This window comes from Camellia sinensis, chromosome 4 (assembly GCF_055761805.1).
Source record: "Camellia sinensis isolate YWXY chromosome 4, ASM5576180v1, whole genome shotgun sequence".
In the NCBI taxonomy this organism is placed as follows: Eukaryota; Viridiplantae; Streptophyta; class Magnoliopsida; order Ericales; family Theaceae; genus Camellia; species Camellia sinensis.
Window position 1 is genome coordinate 177,444,244 of NC_138964.1, and position 24,806 is coordinate 177,469,049.

Below are 24,806 nucleotides of genomic sequence, written 5' to 3' on the forward strand. Positions count from 1 at the left end.
AAAAAAAAAATTAATTTATTATATTTTTTTACTAAGAGTTATTGTCTTTTATATAAATATGGATTGTAAAATGAGACTATTAATCACAGGAATAAATATGTAATTTTTAAAATATTAGGAGTGAGATGTAATTGAATCAAACTTTATGGGAATGTAATTTATCATTTTTTTAACTAATATGAGTCGCAGGTTTTCAGTCAGACGTGGCCTAATCTGGGCCGTCAGGCGAAGGAAATGCTGGAGAGGATCTTAACTCTCTGAACTCACCGAGAAGGGATTTTCTTCTAATCGATTTAGGGTTTTAGCAAGAAATTGCACGCAGAGAGAGAGAGAGAGAGAGAGAGAGAGAGGCCACTGTAATCGATCAATCTCCAGATTAAGATTAGCAGCATTTGAATTCGGTTCTTGCGAAGATGGCTCGAAATGAAGAGAAGGCACAGTCCATGCTCAACAGGTTTATCACCATGAAGAACGAAGAGAAGAAGAAGCCAAAAGAGCGACGTCCATTCTTGGCTTCAGAGTGCCGTGACCTCGCCGAGGCAGACAAGTGGCGTCAGCAGATCATGCGCGAGATCGGCCGCAAAGTCGCCGAGATCCAGAACGAAGGCCTCGGCGAGCACCGCCTCCGAGACCTCAACGACGAGATCAACAAACTCATTCGCGAAAAAGGCCACTGGGAGCGCCGAATCATCGAGCTCGGCGGCCCCAATTACACCAAAAGCAGCTCCTCTGCCAAAATGACCGACTTGGAAGGCAACATTGTCGACGTCCCAAACCCTAGCGGCCGCGGTCCGGGCTACCGCTACTTCGGTGCGGCAAAGAAGTTGCCTGGAGTCAGAGAATTGTTCGAGAAGCCTCCGGAGTTGCGGAAGCGGAGAACTAGGTATGATATATATAAGAGGATTGATGCGAGTTATTATGGGTATAGGGATGATGAGGATGGGATATTGGAGAAGCTGGAAGGGCCTGCGGAGGAGAAGATGAGGGCGGAGGCATTGGCAGAATGGAAGGTGATGGAGGAGATTAAGATTGAGGCGAGGAGGGCGGTGAAGAGCGGGGAGGTGGCTATGGTGTCATCGGCGGCGGCTGCTAAGATATTGTTTGAGGAGGAGGAGGATGTGGTGGAGGAGGAGAGGAAGGCCAAGGAAATGGAGGAGAAGGAGAAAGAGAAGGAGTTTGTGGTTCACGTGCCGTTGCCGGATGAGAAGGAGATTGAGAGGATGGTGGTTGAGAAGAAGAAAATGGAGCTTTTGAGTAAGTATATGAGTGAAGATCTTTTGGAGGAGCAGATTGAAGCCAAAGCCATGCTCAACATTCAGCGGTAGATTGGATAGATGGTAGGCTTGTTGTGTTGTGGCATTACTACACGATTTTGTTTTTCGTTTGATAATTAATAGTTTAGTTTGATTGTGATCGAATTCTTATCTGTAGAATTGCAATCAAACGAAAATGCTAGGGTTATTTTGATTTTTATGTTTGCTAATTTGCTGATTGGATGGATGATCTTTTCTCAAAATGCAGTTGCTGTTAGATGAACACACAAACTATGAAAAAAATTCATTACATAATTCAATTCGAAAGTGCTCTTTTCCATAACAATTTTTAAATTTTTTTGTTATTTCTACATTCTGATGATGACTGTTAACTTCCTCAGGGACAAGTCATGTGTGTTTTGCTTCTCATTTGTATTTGTTGGTTTTTTTTATATTGATTCTCATATATCAAGAAATAGTCTTATTCGTTTAGGTGTTCAACGTTGATCAAATTAGGAAATTATTTCACATAGTGAGTCTGCTATTTTGCAAGGACTTAATAGTCATTGTCTTGTGGCCATTTCTATAACTGTATATAAAAGTATAAAACCCTTTCATGTCCTAACGCTTGGGTTCCACAATTGCTCCCGAAGCTGGTCATCCATGGCGGTGTCCAATGTGCTCAAATCAAAGCATGCAAGTTCGAGTTGGTTGAAAGCGGTGAAAGTTGTCTGTTCTCTCAATTGGCTCTCGAAATTTTGCGTCCAGCGAAGCTAATTGCATGTGCCAAAGCCACAACTTGCAAATGTCAGTTGGTTCAAGTCAGTGCTTTTTGTTTGTTTCCTGAGTTTTCTGTGTAGGGTTTCCCCATGTGCTGGAAAACTAGGGCGGTGGCTCAGTGTAGACAATTATGTATACGTACTGTGCGGTTTGTATTTCACCATGTTCAGGAAACCAGACAATCTGGTATGTAATTTACCGTTTTAAATGGTACAAACTGTTGATTTGCATTTTAGTTGAGTTTTGTCTATTTTTGTGTTCTGTTGTGGTTTTAGTTTTGTATCTTTCTCTGTTTTGTTTTGGTTGGAGCTCGGTTTGAGTTCTGTATCTTTCACCTTGTATGGCATCTGTTTAATAACATGCCCATAAGAGCAATGAAAATCAATTGTGTTACTTTCCTATGTGTCTGTCATTTACCCACCTGTGAGAACCATTCATTGTTCTCTGTACTTTATTTGTCATTCCTTTTTCTGGGTATTTGTTATTCTTTGTCTAATGGTGACCAAGAGAGAGATAAGATCACACAGTTACCTGGGCAGCCAACCAATGTTGGTTTCACTCAGTACTCAGGTTATCTGACTGTAAAACAGCAGGCTGGGAGTGCTTTGCTTTACTGGTTGGTTGAGGCTCCGGTGAGCCATGGAGCTGAGTCAAGGCCACTCTTGTTGTGGCTCAATGGAGGACCTAGTTGTTCTTCTGTAGCTTATGGAGCTGCTGAAGGGGTTGGACCTTTCCGTATTCGTCCTCATGGGAAGACCCTTTACCTAAATCCATATGCTTGGAATAATTGTAACTTTCTTGTCTTTAGTTCCAACATGTCTCCTTCGATCTACATCACGATGTGTTTGTGTTTCTGATTTCATTTTCTTAATTTGTTGGTAGTGGCAAATGTGCTTTTCCTTGAATCACCAGCTGGCTGGTGTTGGTTTTTCATGTTCAAATACATCGTCAGATTTATATACCGCAGGCCATCCGTTATGGCCGCTTTTGCAGTGTGATTGAGATTCACAGGTGTAGCGGCTGCTATAGCAGTCGTGACGGCCGTAAACCCCTGTTACGCACCGTTACGTAACGGTTCCGAATTGCTTCTTTTGAAAAAACACAAAAAAAAAAAAAAAGTTGAAAATAAGGGAAGAGAGATAGAGAGAGAAGAGGGAAGATAGAGGAACAAGAGATAGAGAGAGAATAAGGAAGATGAAGAACATGTTATTGATTTGTTGAAATTGTAAGACGTATGCTATTCTATTCAGCTGCTATCACTTAATCATTTTGATTGTGTGTGTCTATCTATATATTGTTTGAAAATAATAATAATAATAATAATAATAATAATAATAATAATAATAATAATAATAATAATAAATGTGGTCATTATCTATTTGGCTTGATTAATATATATATATACATATTTAGGCTTTTATTTATTCTCTTACTTTTGACATTGTTTATCTTATATATAATAGTTAGTGATTGATTTTTTGTATAATATAAAGTCATCAATTATTAAAATATAATGTAAAAAACTCAGTTTATAGTGATTTAAAAATATGAAATATATTGGGTCAAACTTAAAAATTTATAAAAATTAATCAATATTTATTTTAAAACCTAATAAATATGATCATGGAAAAAAAATGTGCGTATCGGCAAGTTTTTTTCAAATTGTGCGAAAAATAAAAAAATTCACGGTTCCGGTTACGGCAATTGTTACGCTACGACCTTTACACCCCGCAACCGCAACCGCAACCGCGCCACCGTTATGTAACGGTTCCGAATTGCTTCTTTTGAAAAACACAAAAAAAAAAAAAAAAGTTGAAAATAAGGGAAGAGAGAGAAGAGGGAAGATAGAGGAACAAGAGATAGAGAGAGAGAGAATAGGGAAGATGAAGAACATGTTATTGATTTGTTGAAATTGTAAGACCTATGCTATTCTATTCAGCTGCTATCACTCAATCATTTTGATTGTGTGTGTCTATTTATATATTGTTTGAAAATAATAATAATAATAATAATAATAATAATAATAAATGTAGTCATTATCTATTTGGCTTGATTAATATATATATACATATTTAGGCTTTTATTTATTGTCTTACTTTTGTCATTGTTTATCTTATATATAATAGTTAGTGATTGATTTTTTGTATAATATAAAGTCATCAATTATTAAAATATAATGTAAAAAACTCAGTTTATAGTGATTTAAAAATATGAAATATATTGGGTCAAACTTAAAAATTTATAAAAGTTGATCAATATTTATTTTAAAACCCAATAAATATGATCATGGAATTAAAATTTGCGTATCGGTAAGTTTTTTTCAAATTGTGCGAAAAATAAAAAAATTCACGGTTCCGGTTACGGCAACCGTTACGCTACGGCCTTTACACCCCGCAACTGCAACCGCGCCACCGCTACCGTTACCGCTACCGCTTTTCAGAACCTGACCGCATGTGACCAGAGAACAGGTAATACTCCATAATATTTTTTATGATAGTTTGCAATTAACAATATGTTTCACCGATCTGTTTGGGCTTGAATTGTGGGTAGAATGAATTGGGTTTCATGGATAATGTTATTTTTCGCTTAAATTTGTAAATTCTGACTTTTGACAATGTTTTCTTTTGATCTGATCGCTATGAATTATAGCTGAAGATGCATATACATTTGTAGTCAATTGGTTTGAAAGGTTTCCACAATACAAGCATAGAGATTTTTACATTGCTGGAGAAAGTTATGCTGGTGCTTTTATACATTCCCTTTTACTTGAACTGTCTTATTGTAGATAGATATCCTGCATGATTTTGAGCAACAATCATCGTACCTTTTTTTTGATTTTTATCTGTTCCAGGTCATTATGTTCCCCAATTGTCTCAACTTGTTTACCAAAGAAACAAGGGAAATCAGAATCCAGTAATTAATTCCAAAGGCTTCTTGGTATGATTCATGAAAATTTTAATGATATGGTTTCTATTACCATTGCTTAATGTCAGTGAATCTTCCAATAAATTTCTTTATTTATTTTTTGGTTTAATAAACTTAATTTCTTTTAGGTGGGGAACGCTGCTACTGATGATTATCATGTTTATATTGGCACGTTTGAGTACTGGTGGACTCATGGCTTGATTTCTGATTCTACCTATAAAATTCTCTGAGTTGCCTGCGATTTTGGATCCTTTCAGCACCCATCAAGTGATCGCATCAAGGCTCTGATTGTTGCAGAAAGGAAGCAAGGAAACATCGATCCATATAGCATTTTCATGCACCCTTGCAGTAATACGTCATCTCCGAGGCGTAACTTAAGGGTTCATTATGTAAGTATCATTATTGCTCTACATGAAAATGTTTAAAAGAGGTCTTATAGTAGTCACCAGATAAACTCAATAGGATTTAGATGCCAAAACCTGTATACACCAACTAGACATGTTTGCTTACTCTGTGGTCTGATATGATGTTTCTTATCTGAAACAGTCCTTCAGTATCATCTGTGTATAGTACCACTTTCACGATTTAAAAAATGTATGACAACAATTATAGCTTTGTGTGTGGAGGTTATTCGGGAAAATAGAGGGAAAAAAAAACTCAGGAACTGATTGACATGGCTATAGTTTGTCAAGAAATCAGTTTAGGAAGAAAAACTCAGAAGGAATTAGGACAATGTTAACTTAAACTAATAAATGTTGACTCGCTGTGCAAAGGAGAATATGGTGCTTTCCTCTTACAATAAGGAATAATCCAGGGACTCGTGCGTTGAGAATCATATGTGAATTTTATTGATAGTTAGTGCATGATTTGAATATTCACAATTGGATCAGGTTACGTACACTTGATAACAATCAATTTGTGTTGGGACACCCTATAGAATCGATAGACAATGCATAAAGTCCCACCTAGTGATGAGACTCTTGCAAAAGTGGGATTTGGGAAGGGCAAGATATATTCAACCTTACCCCGATTTCTGGAGAGACTATTTCCAAACTTGTGCTAATTTTAAGTTATGCTGTATGAATTTTGACAGAAGATGTCCATATGCAGATATCCCCTTTCATTTTTCCTTCCCCATTTCTGGCCTTGATCCGCTGACTCTCTGGTTTCCTTTCCTACCTGGTAACATTATGACGACTTTATAATCAACCAATGAATACAAAGATCATATCACAACAACTAATAGGCTAATATAAAACAACCAATATGAATGGTTGGTATATATTGAATGAAATATAAAGCTTAACATGTAAAAATGCAATAAGAGTAATAATATTGAACTGATATTTTGCTGCAGTTAGTTCAATTTTTAATTGGTATTATATCATGAGATTTTATTTGATGTTTGTTTCTTTTTTCTTTCTCTTTTTTTTTTTTTTTTTTTTTTGTTTGTATTTTTTTAAAGATTGGGCTTCCAAAAATTGTAAGTTGGATTTTGTTAAATTATAAACCAACAAAACCATATCTTTATCTTTCTTAGTTCTTATGGTGATTTCTTTATATAAAGTAAAGTTTGGTATATACTTCACTCTAACACCTCAGAAACAAGGACACCGATGGTGACACAAACATGGATGTGGATGCGGACATGGGACAAGTGATTTCAAAAAACTAGGGACACAGACACGGTGGGGGGACATGGCAATAAAATATGTTTTCATATATGTTTATTTGCTATGTAAATTAATATTATATTTACAAACAATCAATATTAATAAAAATTATAATCAGTGTGTTTGGTTTGAGTTTTTTGGATTAAGTTTTTTGAAAATTGAGTTTTTTAGTTTTCGTATTTTTTTTGTTTTTAGTGAATATTTTTAAAATTTTAGACATTTTTTTACTTTTTTAGATTCACCTTATTTAGATGTATCTAAAAAGTAAAAATTTGTGAAAAAATATTTTTAAAAATTAATAAATACATGAAAATACAAAAAATGTACTGAATTCTCGTATTTTTTTTTTTATATTTTTGGTATTTAGTGAATTTTTAAAAGGTTTCTTTCACAAATTTTTTACTTTTTAGGTATATTTATGTTAGGTATGTCTAAAAAGTAAAAAAAATTGCTTAAAATATTAAAAAATTCAGTAAAAAAAAAAACACGGAAAATAAAAAAGTAAAATTTTCTGAAAAGAGTTTTTGGAAGACTCTAACCAAGCATTTTGAATTCTATTTTTTTTTAAAGTGCTTTTAAATTAACACTTACAGTTTATATATATATATATTTATGGATGATCTATTAAGTATTTAAATCTAAGAAAAAAATAAGAAACATTCAACATTCATCAAAAACATTAAATAAAATGGGGTAAAAGACAATTTGGCATGTCCCTAATGTGTCTTTGGCACGTCTCCTCAAAATAAATTAATTAAATAAGGGGACATGCCATGTGTTGTGTCCCATATGTGTCCCCAAAGTGTCCGCGTCTTAGTTGCAGGAATCGCACAACTAGGTGGCGATTCTAAGTAAGAATCGCGATTTCGTGATTCCTAGAAAGAAACGTGTAAGAATTGCGTTTCTGTGGAGAGAGAAACGCGAATCAGTCCAAGATGGGATCGTAAAGGGGAGAGAGAGAGAGACCCTAACCTTCGACGTCGACATGAGAGGAGAAAGGGCTTCGATCATCTTCGTCACTCTCGCGATCGTCTTCGTCTTCATCTTTGTCAGTCTCTCTGTGCTTCTCTCTCTCTCTCTCTCTTCGTCTTTGCTTCTCTCCCTCTTCGTCTCTGTTCGTTGTTCTTTTCAGTCTCTCTCTTCGTCTAGATCATATATAATATATAATATATATATTATATATCATATATAATATATATGATAAATATAATTTATCATATATTATATATGTAATAAAAAAATATTTAATTATTATTTCTTAAAATATCATATATAATAATAATTTTTGTAAATTATTATTTCTTAACTTTTTAACATATAATAAATAAAATAAATCATCCAATTATTTAAAAGAAATCTAATTAAACCATATATAATTAAAAAAAATTATAAAATAAAATATCTAATTTTTCTTTTTATTTATTTTAACATAATTTATTATTCCTTATTTATTATAATTTTTTATTTATAATATTTATCAATTAAAAATAAAAAAAATAAATTAACAATAATATATTATTTAAAAATATAATAAATAAATAAAATAATTAATGTATATTAAAATAAAAATATTTATAAAAAAATTTCTAATGTGCATTAAAATATATATATATATATATATTACCGCTCCCCGAGAGGCTCCCAACCTAAGAAACTTCTATTGGCTCATGATTCCCCGCTCCCGCCCCCGCTCCTGCTTCGTGCAACTAAGGTCCGCGTGTCCCTAAAGTGTCCGACACGGATACGACACTTATTTTGAAGTGTCGGTGCTTCATAGCTCAACACTCGTTTATGAATAATGCTATATGCACCAATTAGTGTACTAACTAGTGTACTAACATATGATGTGGCACAATTTTAGAGGTTTTGGGTAATCGTAATTTGTATAATAGGTGGGGTCAATAATAATGTCATAACATTAGTTAATACACTAATTGGTACACTAGTTAGTGCATGTAGCACCACTGCTCTTTTATTTGCCTCAAATCTTTCACCTGCCGTGAACCAAACCCCACTCGTTAATATCTGTAAATGAACCCCTTAATTATTACTTGTCCCTCAACATTTTAAGCTTCAGTTCAAATTGTTGTTTTTACTCAACTACTTAAGAACAACAAAATTAGTAGTTCAAGCACCATTTAGAAGATAAGCATTCTAATATCATTAGTTTTATGGAAGCCTTGGACGGGAGAGTAGAATAGCCACTAAGTGCCGGAATTTTTTTTTTCCTCACCAAATCAAATGAGCTTGTTTGCCCATTACTAGTTGTAGGTTCTGTTGAAGGTATGTATAATATGGGGTTCCCATTATAGCAAGATACTCTAAACACACAACATCCTTCATTTATATTCTAAATCTTTTGATCTAGCTTCGTCCATGAATCCAGTTACTTGATTCAACTTCTGGTACAATCCATGGGCAGCCCTTGCTGTTCATTTCTAGAAAATTTTGAAATGAACAAAATACTCCCAACGTCAAAACTCAGAATTATTAAAAACTAAGCATATTTAATCTAAAGCTAACACAAATAAGATTACTAAGACTAGTAACTTGGCTATGCGTGATTTCTATAGGTCTTGCCTTGAAATTATGCCAATTTCCAGATAACGATCTTCTTTATGTTTTCTTGAGCTTCTTATACCTTGCATCAGCATGGCAATTTTTATTCAATGGTTAACAAATTATTTTTATATTGGGTATTTAGGATGATCTAAATAAGTATACTATTTGACTTTTTTACGAAAAGATGTGCAAAAAAGTAAAGAGGTAATGTGACCCAGATAAGTGCACTTATCTAAATAAATGCACTTATATAGGTTATGCCAAACACCCGAAGAAGTTTATACAATTCATACAGATTGTCTTTAAGGTGACAACAAGCCCTATTATCAAGATTGAGCTACCAACGACAATCAAAAAATGTGTTCCTCTATACTTTATTATTATTTTCTTTGATTGGCATACCTTATTATTATTATTATTATTACTACTGTTATTTTTTAATTTTTTTGCTTTTGAGTTTGAGGTGATATGTTAGTTGTCTGTGGATGCTAAGTTGTAGTATGATTTTGGACAACAAAAGGCTTCTTTATTAATCTCTCCTCGTCAAATATCCATTAATATTTCATAAATTGAGTGAGTTGTACTTATCAATCTGTTTATTTTATTTTTTCAATTTTCTATCTACTAGTTGTGTTTACTATCCTCTACCAACCAACCAACCAACCAAACAAACCGAGCTTTAAGTTTCATCAAATGGGGTCGGTTACATGAATCTTTCTTCTCCACTCGACTTTATCAATGGCTATTTGGTTAGTCAAATTAAGGAGATTCATACCTCTATTTACTACATTAGTCCACGTCAATCTAGGTTTGCCTCTTTTCCTAACACTTCCTTCTACCGTTATTGTATCACATCTTCACTACTGCCTCTGTTGGTCTCAGTTGTGTATGACTAAACCATCTCAATCTATTCTCTTTCAGCTTATCTTTTATCGATACTATTTTTACCATTCACGAATATACTGTGTTTACAATCCGCTCTTGAGATTTATTTGTTTCACCTCTAAATCTTATTGACAACTCAAATTGCATTTCAGATATGATATTTCATGTATGCTTAGTTTAGATATTTGATTTAGTTTAGATATTTGATTTTAACGGGCTTATATCCTTGTTTTGTATGTGTGCGCATGGGTGGGAGAGGGAGTTCCATATCCACTTAAGTTCTCGCATGTTACATATATATCAAATAGGCTGTGGTACTCATCATGAGGAAATTGGTGGCTTGCATGGTATAATTTTTTTGGGTGCTCTTACAACGATGTCAGTTATGGCACTTGTTTTTGAAGTATTTTAGAGACTGAATGAAACAAAAATCCCATAACGGCTGCCTTGTTAGAAATCTTGCTTAGATATTACACTTGGCTGGTTTTCTACTTTTGTTTACCAGATTTGTGGCTAAAAGCTTGAATGTCTTCTCTGCCAAACTAATTTAGGCCTAGTTTGGGAAGACTAAATAAGTGTACTTTTTGACTTTTTATGAAATATGGGTTGGGTTTGGGTTGGGTTTGAAGTGATGTATTAGAGAGGTGATGTGACTTAAATAAGATGATATGACTTAAATAGGATAGTGACTTTTTGTCTTTTTTCAATCTTCCCAAACTAGGCCAAGTTCCTTGTTTCGCAGAAGCTACAATCTCAATGAAGTTTGTCATGCAATTTTGTTTATTTTCCTAACCTTTTCTCTTGTGATTTGCCTTCTCTTCTTTCCATATAATCTTTGATTTACTTGGGCCTAGGCTAGATTCTGCTTAAAACATCTGGCCCATATAAAGTATTTCATATTCTTGCAAGTGTTGTTGGACTAAATTTCAATTACATAATTGCTTGACAAGAATAATTTTCTGCAGGACATCCTAAGCTGAAAATATGCTTTGTTCTTGTTTTCTATTGGATTAGTTATCATAACTTGCTTGATTGATAATTTTAGTTGACCTAGCTTAATCTCAAGCATTCTTGGTGCATCTGTTAAGACAAGGGCTGCAGTAAATGCTAGATGGTGAATGAAGTAATTGTTTGTCTCCTAAAATCATCTAGATCAGGCTCTCAACTTTGATCCTAGCAACCATCATAGATATATACTAACATAACTTATTCGGGTCTTTACTTTTTCTTTATCTGTGTTACATATTGCTTACATTTTTTCCATGTATACAAGAACCGCACTTGAAGTTCTTCTGAAATGAGCACTTGCATACATTTCCAGAGGGAAAAGTGTCTCAAGAAAATGGACCAATTAGAAGATTACAGTGGGGAACTGCAAGTCATTGCTCAGGCCCTGTAACCCCCATAGATTTACCCATTTTCCATCATGGTTTTCAAGAGGTAACACTGGCAATTTCATGAATTTAGTAGGTATGCTTTGCCCATTATATGTACAAGACATCATGGGAGTGGGGTACATTGGCCATTGATCCCTGTACTTACCTCTTTTCATTTTGGACAAGAATATCATAGCATTGCTAGCCCTGTTCAAACAAGAGATGATTTTTTTGCATCCTTTGTTATTCTTGGTTGTAACATTTTTCCTTCTTGCTTGATTTATCCTTTTTTTGTTGTTTGTTCTTTCTTCAATCAGTGTAAGACGTCATCATAGATCCATTTGTACATCAGCATTGCATGTACATTGTTCTCCAAATTGGATTACTTAGAGCTGTTTGGATTATTTCTTTTGTTGATAATATATGTATAACTTTAGTTTTCTTTTACCTCTTGGGATCTGTTAAAAATAGTTATCATGAATGGTCTTGACATTGTGTGGCAATCTTCAAGGTTTGTAAACTTTTGAAAGTGTTGGGAATGTCAAAATTGGGAAGACGACTTGGTTGATAGTTAATACAGTTCAAATAGTCTTTGCTGCCAATATTGGCCATTGTTGCTTGCTTTTCAAAGCCTCCTGCTGATAGCAGCATATCAAAGCAAATCTGGATGGTTTTGGAGAACTTTCCAAGTTTTGGTCAAACATTTCTCAAATGGATGGGTTGAAATTTGAAGCTCTGTTCTAGAGGCTGAATATGTGGCCCTGGCGCATCAGTTTTGGAGCATTGGCTGCAGCAAGGAGAATGCAATTTTACCTTACTTAAAAATATTTGAGAATTTTTATGTTGATTTTATTTTTTCCCTGTTGGGGAATGATGAAATGTTTTTGAAAAATTAGTGTTTGTTTTGTATCTGATTTATTTATTGAAATTGCTCAAAAAGTGACAATTCCAACATGGAGGGCTAATATTCACAAAAGAGATGCCATGTTGGGCTGGAATAGAGAGGGTTTCACCTTGTTAGTCTTAACAAGCATGATTTAAAGCCTTGAGAGACGGTATTTTAATGCTTATAAGTGCTGCGGCTCTTTAAGATCCCCTCTTTTTTTGATCAAGGTCATCCTCTGTTGGTGATTCTTTGTATTTTATCACTGACGAGATGATTAAGTGGGCTGCTCAGTTTTAAGGACAGTCTTTGTCTTATGCATGATGATCAACGAGAGTGTTTTTCTAAGGTGAGTTGGATCGGCTTTTCGACAGCTGCAACCTCAAGACATCATCTTCTTCAGAGTGCACTTCCTGCCATGCGATCATTAGAGCTTAATTGGATTTCTGCAATGGGTTTTGGTGCTTTGATTTTTTCTTGATCTGTATGTCTTAGTCTGTTGTGTGCTTGTTTGTTTGTGTTTGTTTTGTGCATTCTTTCAGTAACCGTTTTGCTGTTTTTTGTATGAATGGTTATGTGCATTTGATGCTTTATTAAAAATAAAATAAAACAAAATAAAAAAGGAGCCTTGTAGCCAACTGATTAGATCTTGCTGCAAGTTTGACAGGCTTTGGGTGTCCGAAGGGAATGCCTAATGTTGGGTCTTGGTGGGAATGGGCAGCACACGGTCACTTACCTAAGTTATGGGGGAAATATTTTTATTGGCACGCCTGATTGGACTTGTGTGTATCTATTATTTTTGATTATGCCGAGTTGTTAATCATTTCAATTGTTTATCTTGAGTTAGAAGGCAAATACCATCTTGTAGAGATTAAAAAAATGTGAACTTATGGTTTCACTACCATATGTTTTTTACGGAGAGAGATTCAATGGAAGCATGAAGAAAAATTTTCTGCGTGAATGTTATAATTTGTCGGCTTAAGGAACAAATAGATCAATTTCAAGAGTGCTGTGTCATGAAAGTTGTGTTAATGGAGGTTCAAACTTGTCTAGTTCAAGCCTATGAGGAAGACAAGGTAAGCCAAGATAATGATAACCTTGCTAATCCTTACATCATAATAACTTCCTCCTATGCTGAAAAAACAGAAGAGCCTAGCACGGCACATATTGCCATATTTCCTAATATTGCGTTCAATTTTGAAGGAAAAAGGAAAAATATATAGCTCACCATAATTTTTTCGTAGACGTTGTGTTTGATTGGGAGATTTGGAAAGGGAAAGGGAAAGGAAAATGCAATCCTATTTTTGTTTGGTGATAATAGAAAACATATGGGAAAAGCAAGGGAGTGGGAAATAAATTAAGAAATAGGAGGTGAATTAAGAATCGTTGATGAATAAGAAACCGAAGTCGGAAACGTCTAGTCAAAGTGATGTCGCTCAAAGAAATGGTTCAGCACTAACATGTTCAGAATGTGGGAAAAAACCGTCTAGAACATAAATTCCTTTTATATCTATGAGAAAAAACCCGGGAAAATTAGGAGGAAAAATTTATCGGGGATGCTCATGGCTTCTCATAGGAGACCATTCATGAGTAGCTTCAAAAAACCACCAACGACGAGTTTTGAAGATCTAACTCCAGTAGCAAACTCTAATTTGCGGCATCTTTCAGCAAACCTTTCCAATTAAGGATCATCATGTGCTTCAATTGGTAATCTTCAATTAATGAACTCGATTGAAGATTCATTGCCTGTAATTTTTAATCAGTTATTCATGCCCCTCTTTCATTTTCTCTTACCTTGTTATCAAACTTAGATCTATATTGATTTCCATGGATTTGTTTATTTATGTTCAAGCTGCTTTGCAATTTTGCTTCGAAGTGAAATTGTAGATCTAACTTTGATAGCAATCTCTGATTCGCAGCATCATTCAGCAAACCTTTCCAATCGGGGATCATCATTTACTTCAATTGGTAATCTTCAATCACTGAACTTGATTGAAGATTCATTGCCTGAAAATTTTGATCAGGTATTTGTGCCCCTCTTTCGTTTGGTCTTCCTCTCTCATCAAACTCAACTCTGTATTGAAAATTTCATACATACACACACCTATATATGTTTTATTATATCAGAGATTATAGATACATGGATTTGTTTATCTATGTTCAAGCTGCTTTGTAATTTTGCTTTGAAGTGAAATTGCAGAAACTTTTTTTTTTTTGTTTTCTAAGTAGTTTGATGATTTAATATTTTCTTTTCATTTTGCATGGCTTTAATGAGATTAAATTGAATTTACATTTTCTGTTTGTTTTATTTTATCTGTTTATATGTTTGTTTGTTATGACAATTTGCTTGTTATAGTATATAGATGTGTGCCTATTTGGTTTATTTCACTTTCTTTGTTTTGTGTTTTTTTCATGATTTCAAGCTTTATAAATTAACCCTTTCATTCTCGTGAAATGTTTGATTGAATGTTAATTTGAAACATCAGCTTTTGGATGGTCTGTCACATTGGATTAAATTAGTTTTGGATAATATGAGTATAGATCATCTCAGATGAATTTGTAAGACAGTAGAAGTGGTGTATGATGGAAATAGTCCTATATTTGATTCATTTTAACTTCAAGCAAGGTATTTGTTTTAGCATTATTTAAATTAAAAGGGATAGACTCTATTGTGCGTTAAATTAGTTGATTGGGAAGACAAGTTTGAAGCATTGTACCCAAATGGATTGTTATTGAGTGTTGCCTAGTCTATGAACTTTTTGATCTATCATTTCAATTCGGGACTAGGAACTTTTTGATATATCATTGCAACATGGAAACATTATTAACAAGTGGATGTGATTTTTTATTTTAAAAAATTGTAGATACATGATCAAGAGGAATGGGAAAAGAATAGAAAGTGGGCAACCACTTGTGTAGCTATGTATGCTTCATATGTTGTCAGCCTTGTCTCAATTCTTCATTGTCGTGATCATACAAGGAAGTCAATTTCAGAACAAGGAGATTATGAAAGATATGTCCTAATTAAACGGCTAATGACTTTGGAAGATGCAGATTGTCGTAGCCAGTTACGCATGAGCAAAGATGTGTTTGCCACACTAGTTAGCATGCTTAAAAGAGCTCAGTTTCTTAGAGACAATCCTCAAAGTAAAGTAGAAGAACAAGTTGCGAAATTCCTTCATATAATGGCAATAATTTGAGGAACTGTACAATCGAGTTCTTTTACAGATGATCAAGTGAGACTGTTAGTCGACATTTTCATCAGGTTCTTAAAGCCATTATGTCATTGGAAGATATCTTTTTAAAGCAACCTGATGGATTTGAGTGCCCACTAGAGGTTAGAAACAATCCCAAGTACTGGTTTTATTTTAAGGTGGTTACATGAATGCAATTAGGGTATAATATTATATGTTTGGATACAAATGATGAACTTTTTACAGGGTTGTGTTGGTGTGATTGATGTCGAACAAGGATGCACAAAGATACCGAGGACGAAAATGCTATCCCACTCAAAATGCTTTGGCTGCATGTTCTTTTGATTTAAAGTTTACATATATTCTTTCGGGATGGGAAGGATCTGCTTCAGACTCAAGAATATTAGATAATGCATTAACAAGATAAATGGATAAATTGATTGTTCCTCAAGATGATCACTAAATGTGTATATATGCTGATGAATATAAATATATTTTTGTTTTCTTTCAAACTAACATCATTTAATTACTTGTTGGTCCTAGGGAAATATTACTTAGTAGATGCAGGATTTCAACTAAAAATTGGGTTCTTTGCTCCATATAGAAGTACTCGTTACCATTTGAAGTAGTATAGTGTTCATCAACCAGAAAATTCTCTAGAGCTTTTCAACCTTTGTCATGCATCTTTGCGAAATGCAATTGAAAGAGCCTTTGGTCTCCTAAAGAAAAGGTTTTCAATTTTAGGCCATATTATGATGTTGACACTCAAGCAGATATTGTTTTGGCATGTTGTATTTTGCACAACTACCTCATGGGTATTGATCCCAATGAAAGTCTTATTGAGGAGGTTGATACAGAGCTTAGAGGAGCACAAGTGCAAACTAACATGGCTAGATCAAGTTTAGCTGAAGAATGTAATGAAGAAGAATTGTTAAGGAAATGAATAGCTACTGACATGTGGAGGGATTATGATATAAATCCTCAATGACACTCAAATTATAATATAGATCCTGAAAAGCAGAGAGGGGTTGGAAGGGTTATTTGATGTTCTTGTCCCTGTTCTTGTGATGTACCCATTATGTACTCATTTGCTTTACATCAATATAATCTTTTCTTTTGCTGATAAAACAAAAAATTGACAAGTTAACAATTATTATTTGAATGTTATCTTGGAATGAATTATATTTTAATTTGTTATTGTATTATGCGAAACATTGCATTTGTTTGGGTGATAATTTGCTACTAGCTATGCTCTTCTTCCGATATGTTTTATGGCATTTTTGAATGTAGGTGGAAGGTGACCAAGAATGCTCGGTAGAAATTGACAAGAAACATTTGAAATGGGAAAATCAAATGGATGTTCTTATCGACTCACTCTTGGACCAAATGCTCAAAGGGCAAAAAATTGGTGGTAGTTTTACATCATCAGCTTATGGAGCTGCAAGCAATGCGGTGAGTGCCAAGTTTAGCATACATTGTGGTTCCCGTCATGTAAGGAATCGGTAGAAGACTTTGAAAAGGAATCTTGCAATGGCCAAAGATATGTTAACAACTGATGGTGGATTTGGATATAATCATTCAACACAACTCATTGAAGCTATAACAGGTGTATGGGCAGCTTACCTCAAGGTATATCTAATTACAAGATTGATGTAGTTCTGTACTAGAAAATTAAAATATTTAGTCATCATTATTTAATATAATATTATATATGCTATCCTCTATAGGCAAAAGCCTAAAGCTTCTCATTTTCGACATGCTCTAATTCAAAACTTTCAAAAGTTGTGTCAACTCTTCGAAAAGGATCGAGCAACTGGAAGCCTTGTTGTAGGTTCAAAAGAAAAGCAACTTCGTTGGGCTAGGCAACAAATTCTTTTGGATGATGAAAATACTGATCAGACTGAGTCACTCAGAGAATTTTGATGGAATTAGAACTCAAGATGACCAAACTGCTGAAGTATCTTGTTCCTCTAACTCAAAGAAAAGAGAGAATAAATCAAGTGATACTCTGAGTGAGGAAATAAGATCAATAAAGGATGGTCTAGATGTAGTTGCAGCAGCACTTGATTGTGGTAACCTTCGGAACTATACAGATGAACAATTATTTGAGGAGATTGAGAAAGTTAGTGGCATGAGTGATGCTTCTCGAATGAAGGTGTATCAAGTTCTTACTAAAGAAGTGAGTGATGCTCGAGCGTACTGAGCTTCCCTATTTAATGCCATGGTCTTTGGTTGTCTGTTTTGGATCATCTTTGATGCATAGTACTATTTTTCTTTCTTTGGTACTTTCTTATTTGAAGTTTTCAGGGATTTGGTGAATCTATGAAAATATCATTAGGCTTGGATTTTTTGTATGTAAACTTTCTTAGTTGCTTGCTGCACATGAATGGTAGATTTAGGGCATGTATTGTCCTTGAGATTCCAAATGGTCTCTGTTGCACTTCTTTATCATATTGTGGATGTTATCAAGTTTCATTTTAAGGTTGATTTTTTTTTTTTTTTTTGTAATGCTTGTGAGATTATTCTAATAATAATGCTTTAATAATATGAACTTGATCGTCTTTAATTAAATATGTTCATTTTACTGAATGATCATTTTGGTAGTGTTACTATTTAAATAGGAACTCTTGAAATCATGAATTAATCCGAAACAAAACTATTTTTTCATTTTGATTCTGGTCTAGTTTTATAGGTATTAACCATCAAGTTTAGTTCTTAAAATCACAAAATTGATAGGCTATTTGATTTGGTTTTCAAAAATTTATTTTAATTTTTTTTCTCTAAAATATTAATTAGGTGAAAGAAATAAAAAACTATTCAGTGTGTTTGGTTTGAGTTTTCTAGATTAAATTTTTTGAAAATTGACTTTTTTAGTTTTTGTATTTTTTTTGTTTTTAGTGAATATTTTTAAAATTTTAAACATTTTTTTTTTACTTTTTTAGATGAATCTTACTTAGATGTATCTAAAAAATAAAAAATTTGTGAAAAAATATTTTAAAAAATTAATAAATACATAAAAATATAAAAAAATGTACTGAATTCTTGTATTTTTTTTGTATTTTTAGTATTTAGTGAATTTTTAAAAGATTTTTTTTACATTTTTTTTACTTTTTAGGTGTATTTCTATTAGGTGTGTCTAAAAAGTAAAAAAATTGCTTAAAATATTAAAAAAATTCAGTAAAAATAAAAAAAACACGAAAAATAAGAAAGTAAAATTTTCTAAAAAGTATTTTTTGAAAAGTGGAAACAAGCAAGATTGTTATTTTTATATAATCTTATTTTTTGGGAGGCTATAAATAATTTTTAAAAATAAAAAATCGATTTTTATTTTTATCAAATTAATTTTTATTTTATTTTTTTAAAAATTGAAACTTTTTTTTTTTCCCTGAAAAACAAACTAAAGCACTTTAATCATGTACACCTTTATTTTTTGTCATTACAATTCTTTATTCTTTTTTAATTAAAGGAGAAAAAAAACTACTTCCTTTAAAAAAAAAAAAATTTAAATCTATCAGATAGTCAGATTATATTAAACATATTTAATATAATTACGAAGTGAAGCAGAGACCTTGGTGATGGAGATGACTGAGGCGTGTGTGATGACGGGCAATGAGAGAGATTCTTGGGAAATAATTTCTTTACCTTCTTTAATTTTCAACACAATTAAACATGGTTGGGATTTGAAATCTTATTCATTGTGTTTACTTTTAATTTTTTGAATTTAATTTTTTAAAAATTTAATTTTTTATTTTTGCATATATATTTTTTTGTTTTTAGTGAATATTTTTAAATTTTAAATAATTTTTTTACTTTTTTAGATATACTTTATTTAGATGTATCTAAAAAATAAAATATTTGTAAAAAAAATATTTTAAAAATTAATAAATACACAAGAATATGAAAAATGTACTGAATTTTTATTTTTTTAATATATATTTTTGGAATTTAGTGATTTTTTAAAATATTTTTTTCATAAATATTATATTTTTAAGTGTATTTATGTTGTGTATCTAAAAAAAAAAATTTAAAAAAATTATTTAAAATATTAAAAAAATTAAGTAAAAACAAAAAATAAGAAAAATAAAAATATTTAATTTTTTAAAAAATAAATTTTGAGTTATGAAATCAAACAAGCTGATTAATTTTTTTTTCTTTCCTTTCCATTTTCCTTTCTTTTTTTTTATTTTCCTTCTCAAATTCGCAAACTAAATACAGGGAAAAAAACATTTTTTGTCAAATCATTTCTTGGAGAAAGTACAAAATTATGCAAGAAAATTTCAATTATTTTTATACATGTAAACTGAATTATTGAAAGAAAAAAAAAATTATTCTCACTTTTCTCTTCTTTTGCATTACAATATTCTTTGATTGAGGGGGTGTTTGGTGGAGCTTTTTTAAGCCAACTTATGGCTTTTGGCTTTTAAAAGTTATTTTGGACTATTTGGTTAAACTTATTTCAAACAGCTTCTGATTCTAACAACTTATTTTAAGTCAAAAAAGATGATTCTGAGAAGCTACTCACCTATTGCTTCTGATTATCAGCTTCTGCTGTGGATATGTTAATTCACGATTATACTCTTAGATTTTTTTATTTTTTATTTTTTTAAAAATAAAAAAAAGACCCAAATGGACTATAAAATATTATTATTATTTTTTATGAAAAATGTAGACAAATAGTGAATAATAAAAAATAAAAATTAATTGAAAAAGTTACTTCACAACTTATTTAACAAACACTACTCACCAACTTTAATCTATAACTAACAGCTATACCAAACAGATTAACAGTTTCTGATTAAAGTCATAATTTATAATCTGTTAAATTATAATCTATAATCTCTTTTAATAGTTACACCACACAACACCTGAGACGTGGGCTTATCACACATAATCAAAGTTATATTGGGGGATTTGGTGATAGCCCCCTCACTATCTAATTTGTCTTTCAAAAGGATAAGAATTATATAAGTACTTTCAAAACCCCCTACTATTTTAAAACTTGTTTCTTTTACCATATTACCCTCATAAAATTTTACTCTGTATAAAAGTAAAATTTTACTTTGAAAAACGAGTAAACTGTGAGATTTTGAAGCTAAAAGTAAAATTTTACTCTGTATGAAAGTAAAATTTTACATTCTGAAACTAAGAGTAAAATTTTACTCTGTATAAAAGTAAAATTTTACTCTGAAAAACTAGTAAAATATTACTTTACACAAAAGTAAAATTTTACTCTGGTTCTGTCAAATGAAAAAACAGAACAATAGAACCAGAGTAAAATTTTACTCTGGTTCTATCAAATGAAATTTGATAAAAAAACAACAAAAATAAATCAAAAACAAAACAAACAAAAACAAAACAAATTAATCAACAAATCAATATATCTAATTGAGAAAAAAAACTTCTAAAACTCGATCAACAATCACAAATCTCAATGAAAAGAATACATATGTTCAACAACACTCATACACATAAATATATATATATATATACATATATTCTCAAAATCTTGAATGAGGAATGTAACGGCTGCGAAATCTTCAGATTTGGAGATCGTCTTCATCGATTTTGTGAAGTATGATCGATTTAGAGATCGTCTTCATCGTCTTCATCGGCTACGAGCTCAGATTTCAAATTTTCATATGTATGATATTATATATATAAGGGCAATATTGTGATAAAAAAAAATAAAAATTATAAATGTCCTTATTAAGGTAAGCATTTCTTACTCAAGAACTTTTTGAAAAAAAATTAATTGAGTTATCTTTTACCCTAATAAAAAGACCAAAAAGGGTTTCACCAAAAATCCCAGTTATATTCCATTATTCTATTCTATATAAGACCCTCGACATGTACATATCTCTCTCTCTCTCTCTCTCTAATCAAATCTGAATGATGGTGGCAATGAAAACCACTACAACGATGGCCATGCAGAATATGCAGCAGCAGCATCCAACAGCTCCTCTTCCTGCCCCGTTTCTCAGTACCAATGATGGTAGCCGGCGCCGCGTGATTGCTTTCACAACCCCTCAAAATTACGCCGCCAGGCTCTCCCACCTCCTCCGCCTCAAGGGCTGGTTCCCACTCTGGTCCCCCTCCGTCATCGTCGAAACCACTCCTCAAACCTACTCCTCCCTCCACCTTCACCTCCTCTCTTCCCCAATCCCTAACCCTAACCCCACAAAACCCCCTCTCGAACACTTCTCAGCCATTGCATTCACTTCCAGAACCGGAATTTCATCCTTCTCCGAAGCCCTAGCCGATCTCCATCAACCCCCACTATCCCCCTCCGGCCACATATTCACCATCTCTGCTCTCGGCAAGGACTCCGAGCTCCTGGACTCTGCTTTTGTTCATAGACTCTGCCAAAATCCTCGGCGAATCAAGGTTTTGGTTCCTCCTATTTCGACGCCTACTGGCCTGGTCGAGTCGCTAGGGTTGGGATCCGGACGGAGAGTTCTGTGTCCGGTTCCAGCGGTGGTGGGGCTCGAAGAGCCGCCTGTAGTTCCAAATTTCTTGCGCGAGCTGGTTTCCAAGGGTTGGGTTCCGGTGAGGGTGAATGCGTACGAGACGCGGTGGGCGGGGCCCAAGTGCGCGGAGGCGGTGGTGAGGAGGAGCCAAGAGGGGGAGGGTTTGGATGCTGTTGTGTTTACGAGTACGGGAGAGGTGGAGGGGCTGTTGAAGAGCTTGAGGATGGAGTATGGTTTGGATTGGGGGATGGTGAAGAAGAGATTTCCTGAACTGGTGGTGGCGGCGCACGGCCCTGTCACTGCTGCTGGAGCCGAGAGGTTGGGCGTCGGCGTGGATGTCGTGAGTTCTAGGTTTGATAGTTTTGTTGGAGTTGTTGATGCACTTGATTTGAGATGGCAATCTTTAGAATGTTAATTAAAACTTGATTTTATTTGCTCAATTTTATTTTTTATTCTATTTTATTTGCTGATGGAGTGAGTGATTAGAGTCTTACCACAATCTTGTATGATAAATTTTGATCATAAAAATGGAATTACACAGCCTGCATAGGAAGCTCTGATTAATCAGAAATCCAGTTTGATAGGGAACAAGATTGATGATCCAACCCAAGGGGTTGTGGCATTGTGGTAAGGCCTTGGGGTTTAAACCCCAAGGTCACAAGTTCAATTCCTCCCTTGGGCCAATCTCCTGGGCGAAGCACTGTTAATCAGCTACTTTGTGTGGGTTTGATGCTCCCCGCTGTGCGAGTCCTGACTTAATCGAAGCTTGCCTTGGGAGGTCGGGACAAGCTTCCAGGTTATAGTCTCTTACTCAGAACGGACAACAGGACACCCTGGTGATCTCCTCATGGGGCGCTGCCTTGGACCTGCGGGAGGGTGAGAGGATTTCCCTGTAACAAAAAAAAAAAAAAAGATTGATGATCCATAAAAATAATAAAAATGGGGAAACATGACATTGATACGATACTTGGCCAAAGCATCTTTGATTCTTAAATCACTAAAACTAGGCGAGGGTAATAAAAAGAGAGTGATTGACAATAAATTATCTAGCAAGTCTGATCCTATTTATAGTGCACGCATGTGTCATAGGGTTTCATGATCACTCTTTGCCTCCTATTTATAAGACGATATCATGTGTTCCTTTGTTGTTGAATGAGCTCGTCCTTGACACATTGTTTATGGATCTTTTTAATTTGTTCTTCTTTACATAGGAATAGACGTGATTTATTTGTGATAACAATCTCTTAATTCTAGCATTGCCGTCAATCCAATCAAATCGTGGTTTAGGTTGTTCAATTATGCCTGATTGGGAAGATTTTAGACTTGATTTTAGGCACGTGAGGTTATGTCTCCGTTCTGAGTCTTTGATTGACTGTCCTATACCACAACGAATAAACATTCTTCAGGTTGGGAGTTTATCTCAACTTGTCCCGAGCAGGGTGCCCTCTCTGGTTGGTTTGAGTTTCTTGATTGGGTAATACCCATCAATTTCTTTCACACATGCCAAACTGAATTGAATTGAGAAGGAAGGAGAAAAGGCAGAGGATTATGGGAAATTTGACCTTTTTGGTTCTTCTGTTGTGGTTGTGTTCTTCTTTTCACTCCCCAACCAAACTGGTGAATCATTTCAGAACAGTCTGACCTAGCATGGATGCTTGTAAGATTAGTGTGCTTTAGGTTAGGCTACGAGATGATACTCCCACCATGTAGTAGAGTTTGGCTTTCAGTTTGCAGACTAAGCATTGGCATATACAAATTTGACTGATCTATCAAAGCTAAGCTAATTTTTTTTTTTTTTTTTTTTTTATTGAAATTTGAGGAGTAACATAAAACGCCAGAACCTACAAGGACATGTGCTTTTTGTTAGTATGTTGCATGGTATCTCTGTACTATCATTTTTGACGACGTGGTAATATGAGATCAGTATGAGATAAATAGTGGAATATGGCGTGATGATCTGTGTTTGGGATGATCAAGAACATTCTTAAAACTTGGGACTCCAATTTAAGTTACTACTTCAATTGTAGCAATATTCACTCTTTCTATTGCCACCATGTTTGAAACTAAGATCTAGCAATACACCGTCGCTTAACTGTGTGTTGGTTAGTATGTGAGCTACATTTAAATGAATATGTTGTTTCACACAATTTTTCAAACTGAGATGTGAGTAGTTTTATTGATACGATATTTATGTTCTCTTAATTTAATATTTAGTTAAAAGGGTTTAACTAGGGACAGAGAAATTGTATCATATAAATAAAGCATAATGTTGACTATTTATGTGACGCTACAAGAGAACTAAATTATAGTACGTTAGGAATGTCCCAATTTATCTATATATTATAGCGAAGTAATTTTTTGTTTAAAAAACTGTAGGAGCTTCAAACTATAACTAAAATTTCTCAATTTTTTAATTTTTAAAAATTAAGAAATACACATGGCATAAAATTATTGATTCATAATGCTATATCTAATTTAAAATGTTGAAAACCTTTAAATGAAAAGTCTAATATAGCATCTTGGCATATCAAAAACCCAACAAAATGGGAAAATTACCCGAAAATCCCATTTGGGAAAATGTTGCTCCATCTAGGGGGTGTTTGGCAAAGGCTTTTTTTGGTTTTTTGGGCTAAAATTCACAAAATGACATAATAGGCTAAAATAGCCAATAACACAAAATGTTACATCAAATCCATAATCATTTTACTTTTTCTCTCACAAATACCACATCCAACTACAAAAAAATCTATCTATCTTCTCAAACATAAAAATTTTAGCTTACTAAAATAGCTAAAAACTAAAATAGCC

The 24,806-nt window shown here is 33.5% G+C and overlaps 2 protein-coding genes across 8 annotated transcripts; both read left to right on the plus strand.

Annotated features, from left to right (window-relative positions):
* The first annotated feature begins 206 nt into the window (after positions 1 to 206).
* On the plus strand, positions 207 to 17,974 carry LOC114291144 (pre-mRNA-splicing factor ISY1-like protein). 7 transcript variants are annotated; one of them, XR_014327949.1, is made up of 6 exons: positions 207 to 1,337; positions 4,885 to 4,970; positions 5,087 to 5,347; positions 14,257 to 14,361; positions 15,202 to 17,160; positions 17,259 to 17,974. XR_014327949.1 is itself a non-coding variant. In XM_028235198.2 (2 exons), the coding sequence occupies exon 1, from the start codon at positions 414 to 416 to the stop codon at positions 1,323 to 1,325; it is 912 nt and encodes a 303-aa protein (XP_028090999.2). In that variant the 5' UTR covers positions 207 to 413; the 3' UTR covers positions 1,326 to 1,337; positions 1,907 to 2,266. The 7 variants fall into 7 exon arrangements, 1 of the variants encoding a protein (XP_028090999.2); XR_014327952.1 differs by having other exon boundaries at positions 15,202 to 15,674; positions 16,822 to 17,974; XR_014327951.1 differs by having other exon boundaries at positions 16,822 to 17,160.
* Positions 17,975 to 21,450: 3,476 nt separating this feature from the next.
* Positions 21,451 to 22,413, plus strand: LOC114291189 (uncharacterized). The gene has a single exon (XM_028235243.2). It carries the CDS (start codon positions 21,451 to 21,453, stop codon positions 22,411 to 22,413), a length of 963 nt encoding a protein of 320 aa, XP_028091044.2.
* The last annotated feature ends 2,393 nt before the right edge of the window (positions 22,414 to 24,806 follow it).